Source organism: Hoplias malabaricus, chromosome 15 (genome assembly GCF_029633855.1).
Source record: "Hoplias malabaricus isolate fHopMal1 chromosome 15, fHopMal1.hap1, whole genome shotgun sequence".
Classification (NCBI taxonomy): domain Eukaryota; kingdom Metazoa; phylum Chordata; class Actinopteri; order Characiformes; family Erythrinidae; genus Hoplias; species Hoplias malabaricus.
In genome coordinates this window covers 35,569,207-35,583,813 of record NC_089814.1, presented here as the reverse complement: position 1 = coordinate 35,583,813, position 14,607 = coordinate 35,569,207, and the positions used below count along the sequence as shown (strand labels likewise).

The window sequence follows — 14,607 nt, the reverse complement described above, 5'->3', positions numbered from 1 at the left end:
ACCACTGCCATGGCAACAACATGAGCTCTGCCTCTCCTACTCCGTCCAGATCAGGCAGAGGAGCTGCTGTTCACATATGAATCCACATGAATTGGCTTGTAACCAGTGGCAGAAATCCTCCCCAGTTATGTGTCCTCCAAAGTAATCATTGTAAACATAATTATATCAATTTAAACAATAAGTGGTTTGCCCCACAACCCCCACTGCCATGACAAGGGTTGCAAAGTCCTCATATTTTAAGTGATTTGGGGCGTTTTTTGGGCTGTTCACTACTGAAATGATCTCATAATGGTTTTCCATTAATAATATATTAGATGAGATCACGCCACTATGCCCATGTTTAGGGCACCATCTACAGGCCATTCTTGATATCACTGATTGAACATACTACCTGGAACACAACAGCACTTTGGCGCCCCCTCTCAGGAATAGCTCTTGAGAACTCAGTCAGTCACTCACACGTTTATTAAAATTCAGCGCCGAGCACCGAAGATGAAGTGGAATGGTGTTTGGAATTTCCTGGGTACTTTATGTTGACGTCAGCAATGTATCAACTCATCTGCCCCGATTATACTCACAGTGCACGTTTATCTCGGACATTAGCTGACACATCCGTAATCACACGGAGTCAGCGTTCTCTTTTATCATTAGCAGCAAGTTTTTCATCCTTATTTTCATCTTTATCTCCTCGCTGCGGTGCTGAGTCGATACGGAGTGCAATATTTATGACGAACCTGCACTGACGTTTTGCTTTGAACTTGTATGAATGAATATGATCAGCAGTTTCACTCGAGTGGCTGTTCTTCCACAGGGTTCTGCAGGATTGAAAGGAAACGAAGGACCACCAGGCCCACCCGGACCTGCTGTGAGTACTAAACGCACACTTTATTCCCTTTCCTTCTGTATTCTCTCTTTCTTTATCCATCCGTCACTATCTCTAAGCTGTAAAGGCTTTGTTTGGTTCACTGTGCTCTTACTCCTTTCTGTTTTTCTTTATCCTCTGCTCTACCCTGGCTCTACAGTAAGTATACATCCACAGGTTTGTCTTTCTCTCTCTCCCTCACTGTCTCTGTATCTCTCTCGCCCCTTTCCCCATATCTCCATACGCAGAATTGCGCTCAATAGGGTGGCAATCGATATTTCGGTCTCAGCACATGCGCCCCAGTCAATAAGCTCTCAGCTCTCAGCATGTGGAGTAGCTGTCAGAATTACGGATGATTACTTTAATCCTGATCAGTCAAACCCTGCGAGTTTTTAACTACGTGAACGTGTTACACAAACACCACACAGTCCAGACGCGTCTCGTTTGCATCTCATTTGCACCTTCTCTCTCAGGGTTCTCCCGGAGAGCGAGGCCCAGCTGGACCAGCAGGACCCACCGGACTTCCAGGTCGACCAGGACCTCAAGGACCCCCGGGACCAGCCGGAGAGAAAGGTGGACCGGTAAGCGCTTGCGTTTCTGACCCTTTTGGGGCTCTTTTTGTTTTGTTTTTTTTTGGCCCTGCAGTTCCCTACACTTCTGAGTTTGCCACTTTCCCTGCTCCACGTGGGTCTGATTGAATCCATTAGCTAATCACCCAGTCGGTGAGAGGCAGAGGCGTCTGAGGATGTTCCAGACAGATTTCAGACAGCCCTGATTAGGTGCAAATGCCCCCTTTAATTTGTTGTCCTTGTACTGGGTTTTTTTGGCCTGTAGATTCTAACTGGCTTTGTTATTAATTCCCTCTGAGCTCTCTCTCTCTCTCTCTCGAAAAGCTTTGGACGTAATACAGAACATCTCAAATAATAATTGGTCATATTGATCAAATAGCTCCCACTGGACAAATCAATGTCCATTAGATTAAATTAAATAGCAGCTAGTATTTCCAGCTTTTATTGATTATGAATGAGACTATTTTAGCCTTCCAGCTGTGAACAGCCCTGTTACAGCTGTGCAATAAAGCCGTAATCCGACCTGAACCCAGCCTTTTGAAATTCTCAGAAGGCAAAAGACGCAGGTGGGTTGATTGACAGTTGTGTATTAGTTAATGGCTGCCAAGAAAAATCGACTTTGATTACTTTCTGAATTGCTTTGTTTACATCCAACAGTGACACTATGAGAAAAGGACTGTCTTGACATTTTGAAGAAGTGCACCAAACCTGATATGAACACCCCCCACCCCCCCCTCTCTCTCTCTCTCTCTCTCTCTCTTCCTTCAGGGAGAGAAAGGACCCCAAGGCCCTGCTGGCAGAGATGGTATTCAGGGTCCCGTGGGTCTGCCCGGACCTGCCGGCCCGCTTGGACCTCCAGGAGAAGACGGAGATAAGGTAAAAGGCTAAAAGCTGTTTGGACATTTTGGTGGCTGATATAAGTAGAGTGATAGATGAGTATTGGAGGAAAAGAGGGAATAGATGAAGAACAACGTGTCTGAGAAGGACGAGGACAGAGAGAGAAGAGTGAGAGTACAGTGTAGATACTGTATATAAACACACATTAATACATACGCTGTATACAGCTGTGTGCACAAGACAAAGGTACTGTCTGTAAATGTATTTTCGGAGAATAATGAAACTGTGTATCAGTGGATGAAAATGCAAATGTGATGAAAACAGAAATAGAAAATGCTCTAAAATGTGTCCCGTGTAGGACACATGAACTCAAAGGCTGTGTAAACTCCTCGCTCTGGCTCCACAGGACGAGAGATGTGTGTGTGAGTGTGTGTGTGGAGGGGGGTGCAGAGATGAAGTATACCTGACATTAGTAGGAATGAAAGTGAACATCCATCTTCTCTCTGACTCTGAATCCCAATGGGCTCGAGTATATTGGAGAATGCATCAAAGAGATGAGATTAGAGAGAGAGGGTGTGTGTGTGTGTGTGTGTGTGTGAAGTAGCAAGAATGCATATGTGTGTGCGTGATGGTGTTAAGGAGGTGTGAGGGTGATCTCAGTGTGAGCTGTGAGTCAGGTGCGACAGGTGCAGTGCCTGTTGGGAAACACAGTTCCAGACAGACAGGAAATGGAAAGAACAGCGGTGATCAACAATTAATAGAGTTGAACCGTCTGGAAGTAAAAATCCCAATCGTAATTGCCATAGGTAGATTTATTTTTACCCATGTTATATTTTCGCCTGCTCGAGTTAAAGCCATGAGTCTCTGATTTCACTTTGTTTTGAAAATTCCCCAATTCCTCATAAAGAAATACATTACCCATAGTGCTTAAAGCACAAAGGTCCACCAATCAGAGAGGGCAGTGTTACCATGGAGATTTAAACTGTGCTACAAAAGGTTCTACAAAACAAATAAATGTGCTACAAAAGTTTCTTTGAGCGACTCCATAGAAGTTCCATAGAGAACCATTGTTTGTGGAAAATTTTAAAGGAGCAATATGTAATATTTTTCCCTTAAAATTCCAGCATGAAAATTATCGCGGTACTGACCCGGAATACAGAGAATAGAACCTACTCTCCTTAATACACCTGGCTTGGGACTGAAAAATAAAATTGCACTATGTAACTTTTGGAAGAGCGTAGGAAACCTTCTCCCTCTCCCCACTGATTTCAGTACAGTGCTGCAAAAACGATACAGAAGGGGGCGCCCCAGGAGCAAAAGAGGAACGCTATGTAAGATATTATTATTTTTTGGTTATGGGCTCCCCCTCCAGTTGCAACGTATAATTATTTTAACTTTTACAGCACTGTCCTGAGAGCTTTCATCTTAAGAGAAAGTGGAAGGTTTCCTACCTTCCGCCAAAAGTTACATTGTGCAGTTTCTACTGTGCTGAACCCAGAGTAGCAATTAGAGAGGCTGTATTCTCCGTATTACAGGTCTGTGGGCCATCATAATGATTTTGAATCAGTAATTTAAAGGACAAATTCTACATATTGTTCCTTTAAATGTGTAAAGAACCTTAAGATCAAGTGATGGATTCTTCAAAGTCACACATCTCTTAAACAAAAGTGGTTCCTCTATGGCTTTGTAGCACCTTTAAAAAAAGAACACATACACACACAAACGAACACTAGAGATACGTGTACGATTGTAAAACTTGTCGGGAAAATAACTGGTTGGGAAATAGGGTAAATGGCTGAAAACATTCGCAGTGAATTGTGGGATATGTAGTTCTTTCCCATATTAAAGTTCACAGTTTTGTAATTTTATTATTTATTTATTTTTATTATTTAAAACATTTTTGCCTCTTATTTCACTTGTATAATGGATTTTTCCAAATGTCTTTGGAAAAATTGAATAGGATTTTCATGTCTGGAAGCAGAGCCTCTAAAAAAATTTTAATTAATGACCATAGAACAACAGAGCAGCTGCACATGAGCCTGAGATCACCATGCTCAGTGCCAGAGGGGATAAAAATCCCCCAGCGTTGGGCTGTGGAGCCATGGAAGGTTTCTCTCTAGAGATGAGAGACCTCTGGGATGATTTGGGATCCAGAACCAAGCATCCAGCTTCAGCACCAGTTCTAGTGTAAAGCCTAGATTAGAAACGTTAATGCCCTTCACTCCAGGAGAGTCGTTTGTCAAGAAAGCGCTGCATTAAAGCCAGCAGCTCATGGTTTATATGAATTTTCAGTAGGTAGCAGTGATCGTAACTTTAACATTCTCCAGATGCTATTTTAACATTCTCTGGACGTTGTTTCTCAGGGAGAGATTGGCGAGCCTGGTCAGAAGGGAAGCAAAGGAGACAAAGGAGAGCAGGTAAGTCACTCACACTCTTACTTATTTCACTCACATTTCTGCTTCTGTTTGCGTGTGTTGTTTTGTTTTTATATTTGTTTTATTCTCGCTCTTTTTTAACTCCCTCCTTGATGCGTATTCTCTCTTTCACTGAAGGCTGCGGTTATGAATATGAATATAAATATGAATATGAATGTACGTGTTGCTCTGCTGGAAGCCCTGGAGTCTTTGTTATAAAAGGCACTGACTAAACAACTTTGTTTTCTTCTCATGTTCCCCTCTCTCTCTCTCTTTCTCTCTCTGTCCCTTCCTCTCTCTCTGTTTTTAGGGTCCTCCCGGTCCCACTGGTCCCCAAGGTCCGGTCGGTCAGCCTGGTCCTGCTGTGAGTATTTTCATATCAGATGTTTCCCTTCTTGTTTCTGTGTTTTTTAAAATGGATTATGGCCGTAAGTGTCGGCACACCATAATTCCACTGTATTCCAGAGGGCATTTCGGAGCGGTGCGTTTTGAAAAGCAAAAGGATTCAGAGTGCACAATTTCGGTTTGACCTACACGGGAAAATTCTGTGTTTTGAAATGAGGTACTCATTACAGTCTTGGGAATACTGGATTTCATACTGGAGCCCTCTGGAATTAGGATCTTAGGAATACCTGATTTCAGAATGAGGCACTTAGGAATACTGGATTTTAGAATGAGGCACTCTGGAATTAGGATCTTGGGAATACTGGGTTTTATAATGAATGGGGCACTCTGGAATTTGGATCTTGGGAATACTGGATCTTAGAATGAGGCCCTCCAGAATTAGGATCTTGGGAATACTGGATTTTAGAATGAGGCCCTCCGGAATTAGGATCTTGGGAATACTGGGTTTTAGACTGAGGCCCTCCAGAATTAGGATCTTGGGAATACTGGATTTTAGAATGAGGCCCTCCAGAATTAGGATCTTGGGAATACTGGATTTTAGAATGAGGCCCTCCAGAATTAGGATCTTGGGAAAACTGGATTTTAGAATGAGGCCCTCCAGAATTTGGATCTTGGGAATACTGGATCTTAGAATGAGGCCCTCCAGAATTAGGATCTTGGGAATACTGGATTTTAGAATGAGGCCCTCCGGAATTAGGATCTTGGGAATACTGGGTTTTAGACTGAGGCCCTCCAGAATTAGGATCTTGGGAATACTGGATTTTAGAATGAGGCCCTCCAGAATTAGGATCTTGGGAATACTGGATTTTAGAATGAGGCCCTCCAGAATTAGGATCTTGGGAAAACTGGATTTTAGAATGAGGCCCTCCAGAATTAGGATCTTGGGAACACTGGATTTCATATTGAAGCCCTCTGGAATTAGGGTCTTATGAAAACCTGATTTCAGAATGCTGTACTTCGGAATTAGGATCTTCGGAATAGTGGGTTTTCTAATGAATGGGGCACTCCAGAATTAGGATATTGGGAATACAGGTTTTAGAATGAGACACTCTTGTCTTGGGTGTTCTGTGTTATAGAATGAGGTATTTTGGGATTGTGCATTTTCAATAATGCACTTCCTAGTCTGGATTTTAGAATCTGGCACTCCGGATATCAGAAAATGGTATCTCAAAGTGATGTGTTGCAGAAGTAGGACTGATGCATTCTAAAATAAGGCACTCTGGAATTATGCATTTTTAAAAATCAGGCACTTACAAGTGCAGTGCATTCACAGTTGAATATCAGCAAGTCCCAAAACAGCAGCAACGGACCGGTTCTTATCACATACTCTCTCTCTCTCTCATTCTCTCTCTCTCTCTCTCTCTCTCTCTCTTTCTCTCTCTGTAGGGAGCTGATGGAGAGCCAGGTCCAAGAGGACAACAGGGTTTGTTTGGGCAGAAAGGAGACGAGGGAGCACGTGGATTCCCTGGACCACCAGGACCTGTCGGCATTCAGGTAAAAGTCATGACACCAAAGTTATGGCTCTGAGCCATATTTATTACTCACATTTAGCAGGCTGAAGCTTCAGCACAAGAGGGTGCTATTAGCGCCGATACTGTGTGTGGTTGGTAGTAACTGGGTTTCTGATGTCATGCAGGGATTGCCTGGACCTCCGGGTGAGAAAGGAGAGACTGGAGATGTCGGTCACATGGTGAGAAAATAAAAATACTTGCTGCATGTTCTGACCCTATTACAATGCATTCTCGCTCACTCTTTCTCTCTTTCGTTCTCAGGGTCCCCCTGGTCCTCCAGGTCCCAGAGGCCCCTCCGGACCCCCAGGTGCTGACGGACCCCAGGGCCCCCCAGGAGGAATCGGAAACCCAGGATCAGTGGGAGAGAAGGTGAGAGTTTGTGTTCCTGTAAGCTTCCTGTCACCAGAGGTAGTGATTTTGCACTTTTCATCAATGAATAAAAACTAAACTAAACAATGTGAAAGATTGAAAAATGACCTGTTATTTCACGAGGTAATAAAAACAGGAAAATGCTTGGCCTGTTTGCGGTTGTCATGACGACAAGAAAAGGTTTTTCCGTTTACTCTTTCCTTTTCAGAGCTGCTCAGACGACTCTAAACCACACTCTGAAATCATCTTACACATGGCACAGAGAATACTCCGCAGTATCTGCCTCTGTGTTTCAGGATTCCGAGGAAGACTGAGGGTTTTACTTTAAGAGTTTGAGGAGATTTCCGTTTAAAATGACAGAAGTTTCTATCTTTAAAACCCTTTTTCTTCTTCACAGTCATGGGACAGGGGGTGATTCTTACTCTAAAATATACTCAATACTCTGTTCGACTCCCAATGAATAGATTCTTCCAGTTCACTCGAATCAACTGTCAGCCAATGATTCATAGAGTCGAATCACATGGAGTCAACTCAGTCTCGAATTGCACACATTCTACAGTGACTTTGACATTAATTTGACATGATTTTTGACTTTGATGTCAGTGTGTTTTTAAATGTAAATATAATAAATAAAAATGACAAAAAGCTTTAAAAATCCATAACTAAAATGCGGCTTTTTATTTCACGGACTAAAACAAGATTAAAATCTGGACATTATCTGGTCCTGGGGTGAGTCATAAATCATGAATCAGTGGGTGGGGTAAAGGAGTATAACTTTGCCCGGCCTTTATTTATTTTTATTTTTTTTAACTTATCAAAGTCATATCAAAAGAAATGATACGACTCAAAAGCACGAACAAAGCTTTTTTGTCTTTGTTTGTTGTTTTGCTGACTTCCCTCTCAGAAGTAAGTTTTTGTTCCGTCAAACTCTCCGATCCGAGACTCCCGATCCACCGCTAATGTTCCTGTGTGACCTTCACTGTAACAAACCCACCCGCCGCAGCTCGACTCCCCCTTTGTTTATTTTCTTGGAAAACTGCGTTCAGAGTTTTGAAGTTTGTCATCGACTGTGTGAATAAGGCCTGTGCTTATCAACAGTGCTCTCACACCCACTCACACACACTCCCTCACTCACTCATTCACATACTCTCTTGTTCACTCTCTGACCCACATACACACTCACACTCACAGTATGGTCACGCCAATAAAGCTTATTGAATTTATATTCATTCACTCACTCATATCCACACACTCGCTCATTAACTTACTCACAGTCACTCACTCATACAAGCTCACACACACATACTCCATCGCCCTCCCCTACAAACATACTCATTCCCTCACTCACTCACATACTCACTCACACACTCACATGTAGGGAATGCTCCACAAGGGGGTGCCCTTGTGCCTTGTATCTGTGATACTGTGTGTGATATCGCAGCATCCTCAGAACGTCCCGATACACAAAATGCTCAGGTACGGTGAGCACACAGCTCGAGGACAGTTAGCATTCCCCTCCAAGCGCATAGAGGCTGTCTCCTGAGCTGAAGTTAGATGTCAAATGTGCTGCATGAAAGTGGCAGTTTTGGAGCTTGTATCTTACTTTCCCATTCTTTAACTTTACATTTGTTGTTTGGAGCGGTTGCAGGGGAGTCACACTGATGTATGACTTTGTTTTGGTCTCGTTTCTAAACCCGTGTTGTTTTAAAGCTCTGATTCTTCGGCTGGTGTTTTTTTTTTTCTAAATGGTGCAGTCGGCTCAGCTCGCGTTATGGGGTCGTTTTTTATTGTAGGTATTTTTTATTATTTTTTTTGGTGTTTTCTACAGAGCTGTGTGGGAAAAGGTCTCAGATGTGCAGGGTGCTGATATTGAGCTTTCGTTCTTCTCTCTCTCTCTCTCTCTGTCTCTCGCTGATGTTAATATTTGATGTGGAGATTTAGCAGTCATAGTCTCTCAGTCAGATTCAGAGAAAGAGCTACAGAATACTCATGAAAGATACATCACCTTTCTTAAGCCTCTCTCTCTCTCTCTCTCTCTCTCTCTGTGTCTCTCTGCCTGTCTCTCTCTCTCTCTCTCTCTCTCTCTCTCTCTCTCTCTCTCTCTCTCTTACACACACACACATAGGGAGCAAGGGAGCAAGAAGCTGGCAGCAAGCTTGTGTATATCACCGCTGTCAGACAAAACTTCCGCTTCATGAAAAATCCTTTTTAATACTATGTTAAGTTAAAGTGAAGAGAGGGTATATTGGCTGTTATTTCTCTCTCTCTCTCTCTCTCTTTCTCTCTCTCTCTCTCTCTCTCTCTCTCTCTCTCTTTCTCTCTCTCTCTCTCTCTCTCTCTCTCTCTCTCTCTCTCTCTAGGTAAACAGCAGAACCACAGAGCAGCTGTGTGTGGGTTTGTGTTCTGGCTGTCTGTTTGGTCTGATAGGAACACGGCTGGTTTCTTTAGTCTCTAAACTCTCAGCAGGACGAGAAGAGGGAAAGGTAGAAGGAGAGAGAGAGAGAGAGAAAGGTGGCTGTTTGAAATGTAGGATGATTTGATTGACAGCTGTGACAGTGGGTGAGATTATGTAACTAAAGGAAGAACCTGAAATTGACATAATGTTCACCTTCACCCTGTAATTGTTCAATCAGCAGAGACATGTTTGTGGTGAGAAGTTTGTTTCTCAGTGTGTAACGAGTGGAGCGAGTAGTTCATAAACAGCCCTTTGCGTTCCTACCCAGATCTCTGTTTACATGTATAACAGTGCGCCACATTGTCGCAGTATTTTGAATTTAGTTTAACACAGTATCTCTAATGCAGTCTGTCTCTGCATCTGTGGTTGCTGAGGCTTTGGACTCCAATACCCAGAGTTCCTCTGGGAGTCACATGCCACCTGACCTTTGTGCTCCAGCCAATCAGAGACTCCCACCAGTGATTCTCTGTTTCAACAGTCCTTCATTTAGCAGCAGGGTAATTAAATAATAAATGGCGGGAAATCCAATGTACCACAGGAGTGGTGTGTGTGTGTGTGTGTGTAATTGAATACTTCACCTGTGTTTTAAGCTCTTTATACTGTGTGTTTGTTTCTGCTTATTGCAAAGTATTTGCCGTCATTTCTGAGGCTTCATTTGTGTTGTGAGTTCTTTTTTTTTGGGTCACGACTTGGATTTTGTGTTTCTCGACCAGGCCTCAGGTCTCAGTAAAATGGAGGTCTAATAACATGAGAAAGGGTCGGTTTCAGGGTCCGCTTCAGGACGACAAGCCTGGACATGACAGTCCTCTGACCAAAAGAAATGTCAAAGCCTGGCATTTCCTGACCTGTGTCTTTCTTTCTTCCTCTGTAGGGAGACTCTGGAGAGGCTGGAGAACCAGGACTGCAGGGAGACGTCGGTCCTCCGGTAAGACACACACACACACACCTCATATTAGAATAAACCCAACCCCATTATTTCAGTGAGTGTGACAGTGTGTGTTGGTTTAACCCTTTCCACGCCTCTCCTCGTGACAGTTCTGTATTATTTGAAGTCATCGTCCAATCCCTACTTTAAGGGGTTATTAAATACTCCATCATGTTAAACCAAGTGTGCTGTTGATTTAATCCATCCATACAATCAAGGAGAACATGAATGAACAACAAAAATGTCCGGGCGGAATTTCACAAACGTCCGGGATTTTGTTTTTCTAGAACTTACATAGAACTTCGAGAAGCGTTTCATTCACAAACTAGTCCCGCCCTCCCCTACTCCGATTGGTTCGTTAGAGTGAGAAGGGGGCGTGGTGAAGTAGCCTAAAATCTTCTGATTGGACGGTCTGACTGTAGAGCTACCGTTATTGGTCAATAACCTTCTCTGTAAACATTTAATTGGTTAATTATTCAAAATGAGTCTCCAAGTCTCTACGATCTCTTTCAGTGTTAAACATTTTGTTTATATAAATAAACATTACATCATCAACTCCTGACTGTTTATGTCCATGTTAGGGCCCAAGAGGAGAGCGAGGAGAGAAGGGAGAACCAGGTCCCGCTGGTTCTGCAGGTCCTCCCGGTCCCAAAGGCCCTCCTGGTGATGACGGTCCTAAAGGAAGCCCTGTGAGTTTCGCTTGTTTCCACTTTGTCCAGTCCACAGCACAGAAACGTTTATTTTGTTTTATATATATATATATATATATATATATTTATCCATAACATTACTTTGTATATTTTAGTCCCTGTTCATACATAATCTGTATAAGATGTTACTAATCACAGATACATAGTTTCACAAAACAATTAAATAAACTTTTATTTATTTTCCAGGGTCCAAGTGGTTTCCCTGGTGATCCAGGTCCTCCTGGAGAGCCTGGTCAGCCTGTAAGTCCTATTATATTGTTATTGTTTTGTTATTGTCTTGGGCATTGTTTGCTGCTGTCTATAATAATAATAATAATAATAATATTAATCATCATCACCATCATAATTGTTATAATAATAGTACTCTCTTTTTTTTTTCTTGCAGGGCTTGGATGGTCCTTCTGGTGACAAGGGTGATGATGGAGAGGCTGGTCAACCTGTGAGTCCACCTGCCAATCATCTTATAAAATCAGCAACATTTTAACATAAATGTTCATGAATTGTTTTGTTTATTTGTTATTGCTTGTTTGTGGCAGGGTTCTCCAGGACCCACTGGTGAATCTGGTCCAACTGGGCCTCCAGGAAAGAGAGTGAGTCCCACCGTTATTTTGTGTTGAGTAGTCATCCGAAACGGATGGATACAGAGCCTGTCTCATTCTCTCTCTCTCTCTCTCTCTCTCTCTCTCTCTCTCTCTCTCTCTCTCTCTCTCTCTCTTTCTCTCTCTCTCATTTGTTTTTCTCTGTTTAGGGTCCTCCCGGGGTTGCAGGGCCTGAGGGACGTCAAGGCGAGAAAGGAGCCAAAGTAAATGCGCACACACACACACACACACACACACACACAATCCTGTCTCTGAGGTTTCAGGGCACATTACTTAGACTTCCATTCATTTTTGGAGACTTACCCTGACTTTACCAGTAACTACTACTACCCGAACCCTAATCGTAACACGTTTACTTTAAAATGTAATGAATTACCCAATGGGGACACGATTTCTGTCCCCATAAGGACAACAAGACCAAATAATGTGCGTGTGTGAACAGACCTAGACTTAATTTTACCTCACACTTACCTTAATCTAAACATGAAGACAAGTCCCTACAATATGAGTATTTAAACAGATACTACGTCCCCAGCGCGCACGCACACACACACACACTAAAACCCCAGGCAGGGTGTATGTGTTCATGAGATTAAGTAAACATAGTGTGTGTTTGTATATTACTTTATTTCTCAATTTCTGTTTCTGCATTTTAGGGTGAAGCCGGTCTGGAGGGTCCCGCAGGTAAAACAGGTCCAGTTGGACCCCAGGGTGCTCCTGGCAAGCCTGGTTCTGAAGGACTGAGAGGAATCCCTGGCCCAGTCGTGAGTTCTGACACATCACATACTAATTGAGACCGAGTTACAGCCCTTGGGATGTTTTCTGCTAGGTTTTTTAATACAATTCCTTGCAATATGCTAACAGACCCATTTCCATGTATTTTCTTGGATAATGAGCAACCACAGCTCTGGGCCCTTTGCTCGGAGAAGACCCGAACCCCTAAATAGATATTACATTTAATTCAGATTTATTTTTTAAGTTTTTGTCTTTCTTGGGGATGGTGTTGGCAATATTATGAATATGACTAGCCATAGGACTCTGAATTTTATTCCCCAACATTTCTTTTAGTTTCAGGGTCCTTCCTACCAAAAATTATGCCTCTAGGATTATTTATGCTATGACAGAAACTCAATATTTGAATTGGCATGTTTCAAAGCAGGGTTTCAGGCCCCTTGAGAGCGAAAGGCCCAAGTTGGAGCTGCTCATTATCAACTTATGAGGGCCCAAAGTATAAACTAACAAGAAAACCCTCCTGAGCATACTACAAAGAATGGAAAATGTACAAAAACAAACCCTCTCTCACACACAAGAAAAAAAGTTAAAGGCCGAAGGCTGGCCTTCAGCTGCAGTTCTCAGTAGAGACTGATTGTAAAACTCAATTCACACTCCCCTCCCTGGGAGCTGATTTGAGGTTGTGCTTTGTTTTTATTTCAGGGAGAACAAGGTCTGCCCGGCTCCCCAGGACCTGACGGACCCCCAGGACCAATGGTACCCTGAAGAACTCCAGTATTTTTCACAAATCAATATATATCTGTAGCAAAAGATGGACAGTAACTTATCTTACATCTGTCTCTCTCTCCCTCTCTGTCTCTGTCTCTCTCTCTCTCTCAGGGTCCTCCAGGCCTTCCTGGATTGAAGGGAGACAGCGGTGTTAAAGGAGAAAAGGTAAACACTGTCTTTGGACAGAAACAGTTCCCCGCTGATCGCCGGAGCTGAGCTGGATGTAAATAGAAGCATTCACTGGGTGTGTGTTTAATCATTTATTATGTGGTTGACTGTGTTGTTTATGTGTGTCTCAGGGTCACCCAGGTCTGATTGGTTTGATTGGACCGCCTGGAGAGCAGGGAGAGAAAGGTGATAGAGGACTGCCCGGACCCCAGGGGCCTTCAGGACTTAAAGGAGACACGGTACAAGACATACACACACAGACACATACACGCAGCTTGATTTTGGGACATCTAAGGAATGATAAATATATCTGATATTTGATTGTTGTTTAGTAGGGTTTAAAACCCAATGCTAGGGGGCTTTATACAATTTAATGAGCAGCAAACTAACAAAAGCAAGAGGAAACTATAAAGCTCCAGTTCCCCACAGAAACAGCATGTCATTTTGTAGCATGTGAACGAGACGACAATTTCTTCATCACACAAAAAACAACAGTTTAATGGTCTTTTACCACTGCTTCAACTAAAGAATCCTTTATATTTATAAAGAATTGTATTTCTAATAGTATACCTGTTGTTTATCTATTTTCCCTGTGTTTACAGGGTATCGCTGGACCTTCTGGACCCCTGGGACCCATCGGACCTCCTGGATTACCTGTAAGCTTTTATCAGTCACTTAAATTGCTGATACTTTTTGTGATATTGATGTACGGACACTAAGCAGTGTGTGTGTTTCCTTCTGTGCAGGGTCCTGCTGGTCCTAAAGGAGCTAAAGGATCCTCAGGTCAAACAGGACCAAAGGGAGAGTCTGGAGTACCAGGACCCCCAGGCCCACCGGTCAGTCAAACAATCCCTTTATGCTTTCAGGACCCTGTATCATTTCAATTCAGAACCCAGGCAGTAAAAACAGTTACCAATCTCAAAAAGAAAAAGTGTTAATGTCTGTTTCACCGAATATGAACATAGCACGGACATTAGAAACAAATATCCCACCTTTTATATTGAAGCATATTTACCGTACAAGCCTCGTCAGTGAACTACGTGGAAACAAACAACAGCAACATAATCCTTCGTTAACCGTAATCGAGGTAAAATGTTAAATGAATCGTGATATTGATTTGCGCTCATATCGCCTAGCACTACCCACAGGATGCTTCTTTTCCACAGTGATAGTAAACCAGGCAGCCCACCGAAAGCTCACCTGCTTCTCCCTGAAACTGATACAGGGCTATTGCTGTTGGAAACGGTGTGTATATATAATTCCCTCCTACATGCCCACCCCCG

The 14,607-nt window shown here is 42.9% G+C and overlaps 1 protein-coding gene across 3 annotated transcripts in view; it reads left to right on the top strand.

Moving 5' to 3' along the window:
* The window catches only part of col5a1 (procollagen, type V, alpha 1), a 104,296-nt gene that overhangs the window by 80,580 nt on the left and 9,109 nt on the right, over positions 1–14,607 (top strand). For all 3 annotated transcript variants that reach the window (XM_066646583.1, XM_066646585.1, XM_066646584.1), the window contains exons 41-60: positions 812–865; positions 1,336–1,443; positions 2,200–2,307; positions 4,632–4,685; positions 4,993–5,046; positions 6,474–6,581; positions 6,724–6,777; positions 6,860–6,967; positions 10,294–10,347; positions 10,929–11,036; positions 11,244–11,297; positions 11,443–11,496; positions 11,594–11,647; positions 11,806–11,859; positions 12,313–12,420; positions 13,091–13,144; positions 13,268–13,321; positions 13,456–13,563; positions 13,927–13,980; positions 14,071–14,160. In XM_066646583.1, coding sequence (XP_066502680.1) covers positions 812–865; positions 1,336–1,443; positions 2,200–2,307; positions 4,632–4,685; positions 4,993–5,046; positions 6,474–6,581; positions 6,724–6,777; positions 6,860–6,967; positions 10,294–10,347; positions 10,929–11,036; positions 11,244–11,297; positions 11,443–11,496; positions 11,594–11,647; positions 11,806–11,859; positions 12,313–12,420; positions 13,091–13,144; positions 13,268–13,321; positions 13,456–13,563; positions 13,927–13,980; positions 14,071–14,160 — 1,494 coding nt within the window. The remainder of the gene's footprint in view (positions 1–811; positions 866–1,335; positions 1,444–2,199; positions 2,308–4,631; positions 4,686–4,992; positions 5,047–6,473; positions 6,582–6,723; positions 6,778–6,859; positions 6,968–10,293; positions 10,348–10,928; positions 11,037–11,243; positions 11,298–11,442; positions 11,497–11,593; positions 11,648–11,805; positions 11,860–12,312; positions 12,421–13,090; positions 13,145–13,267; positions 13,322–13,455; positions 13,564–13,926; positions 13,981–14,070; positions 14,161–14,607) is intronic.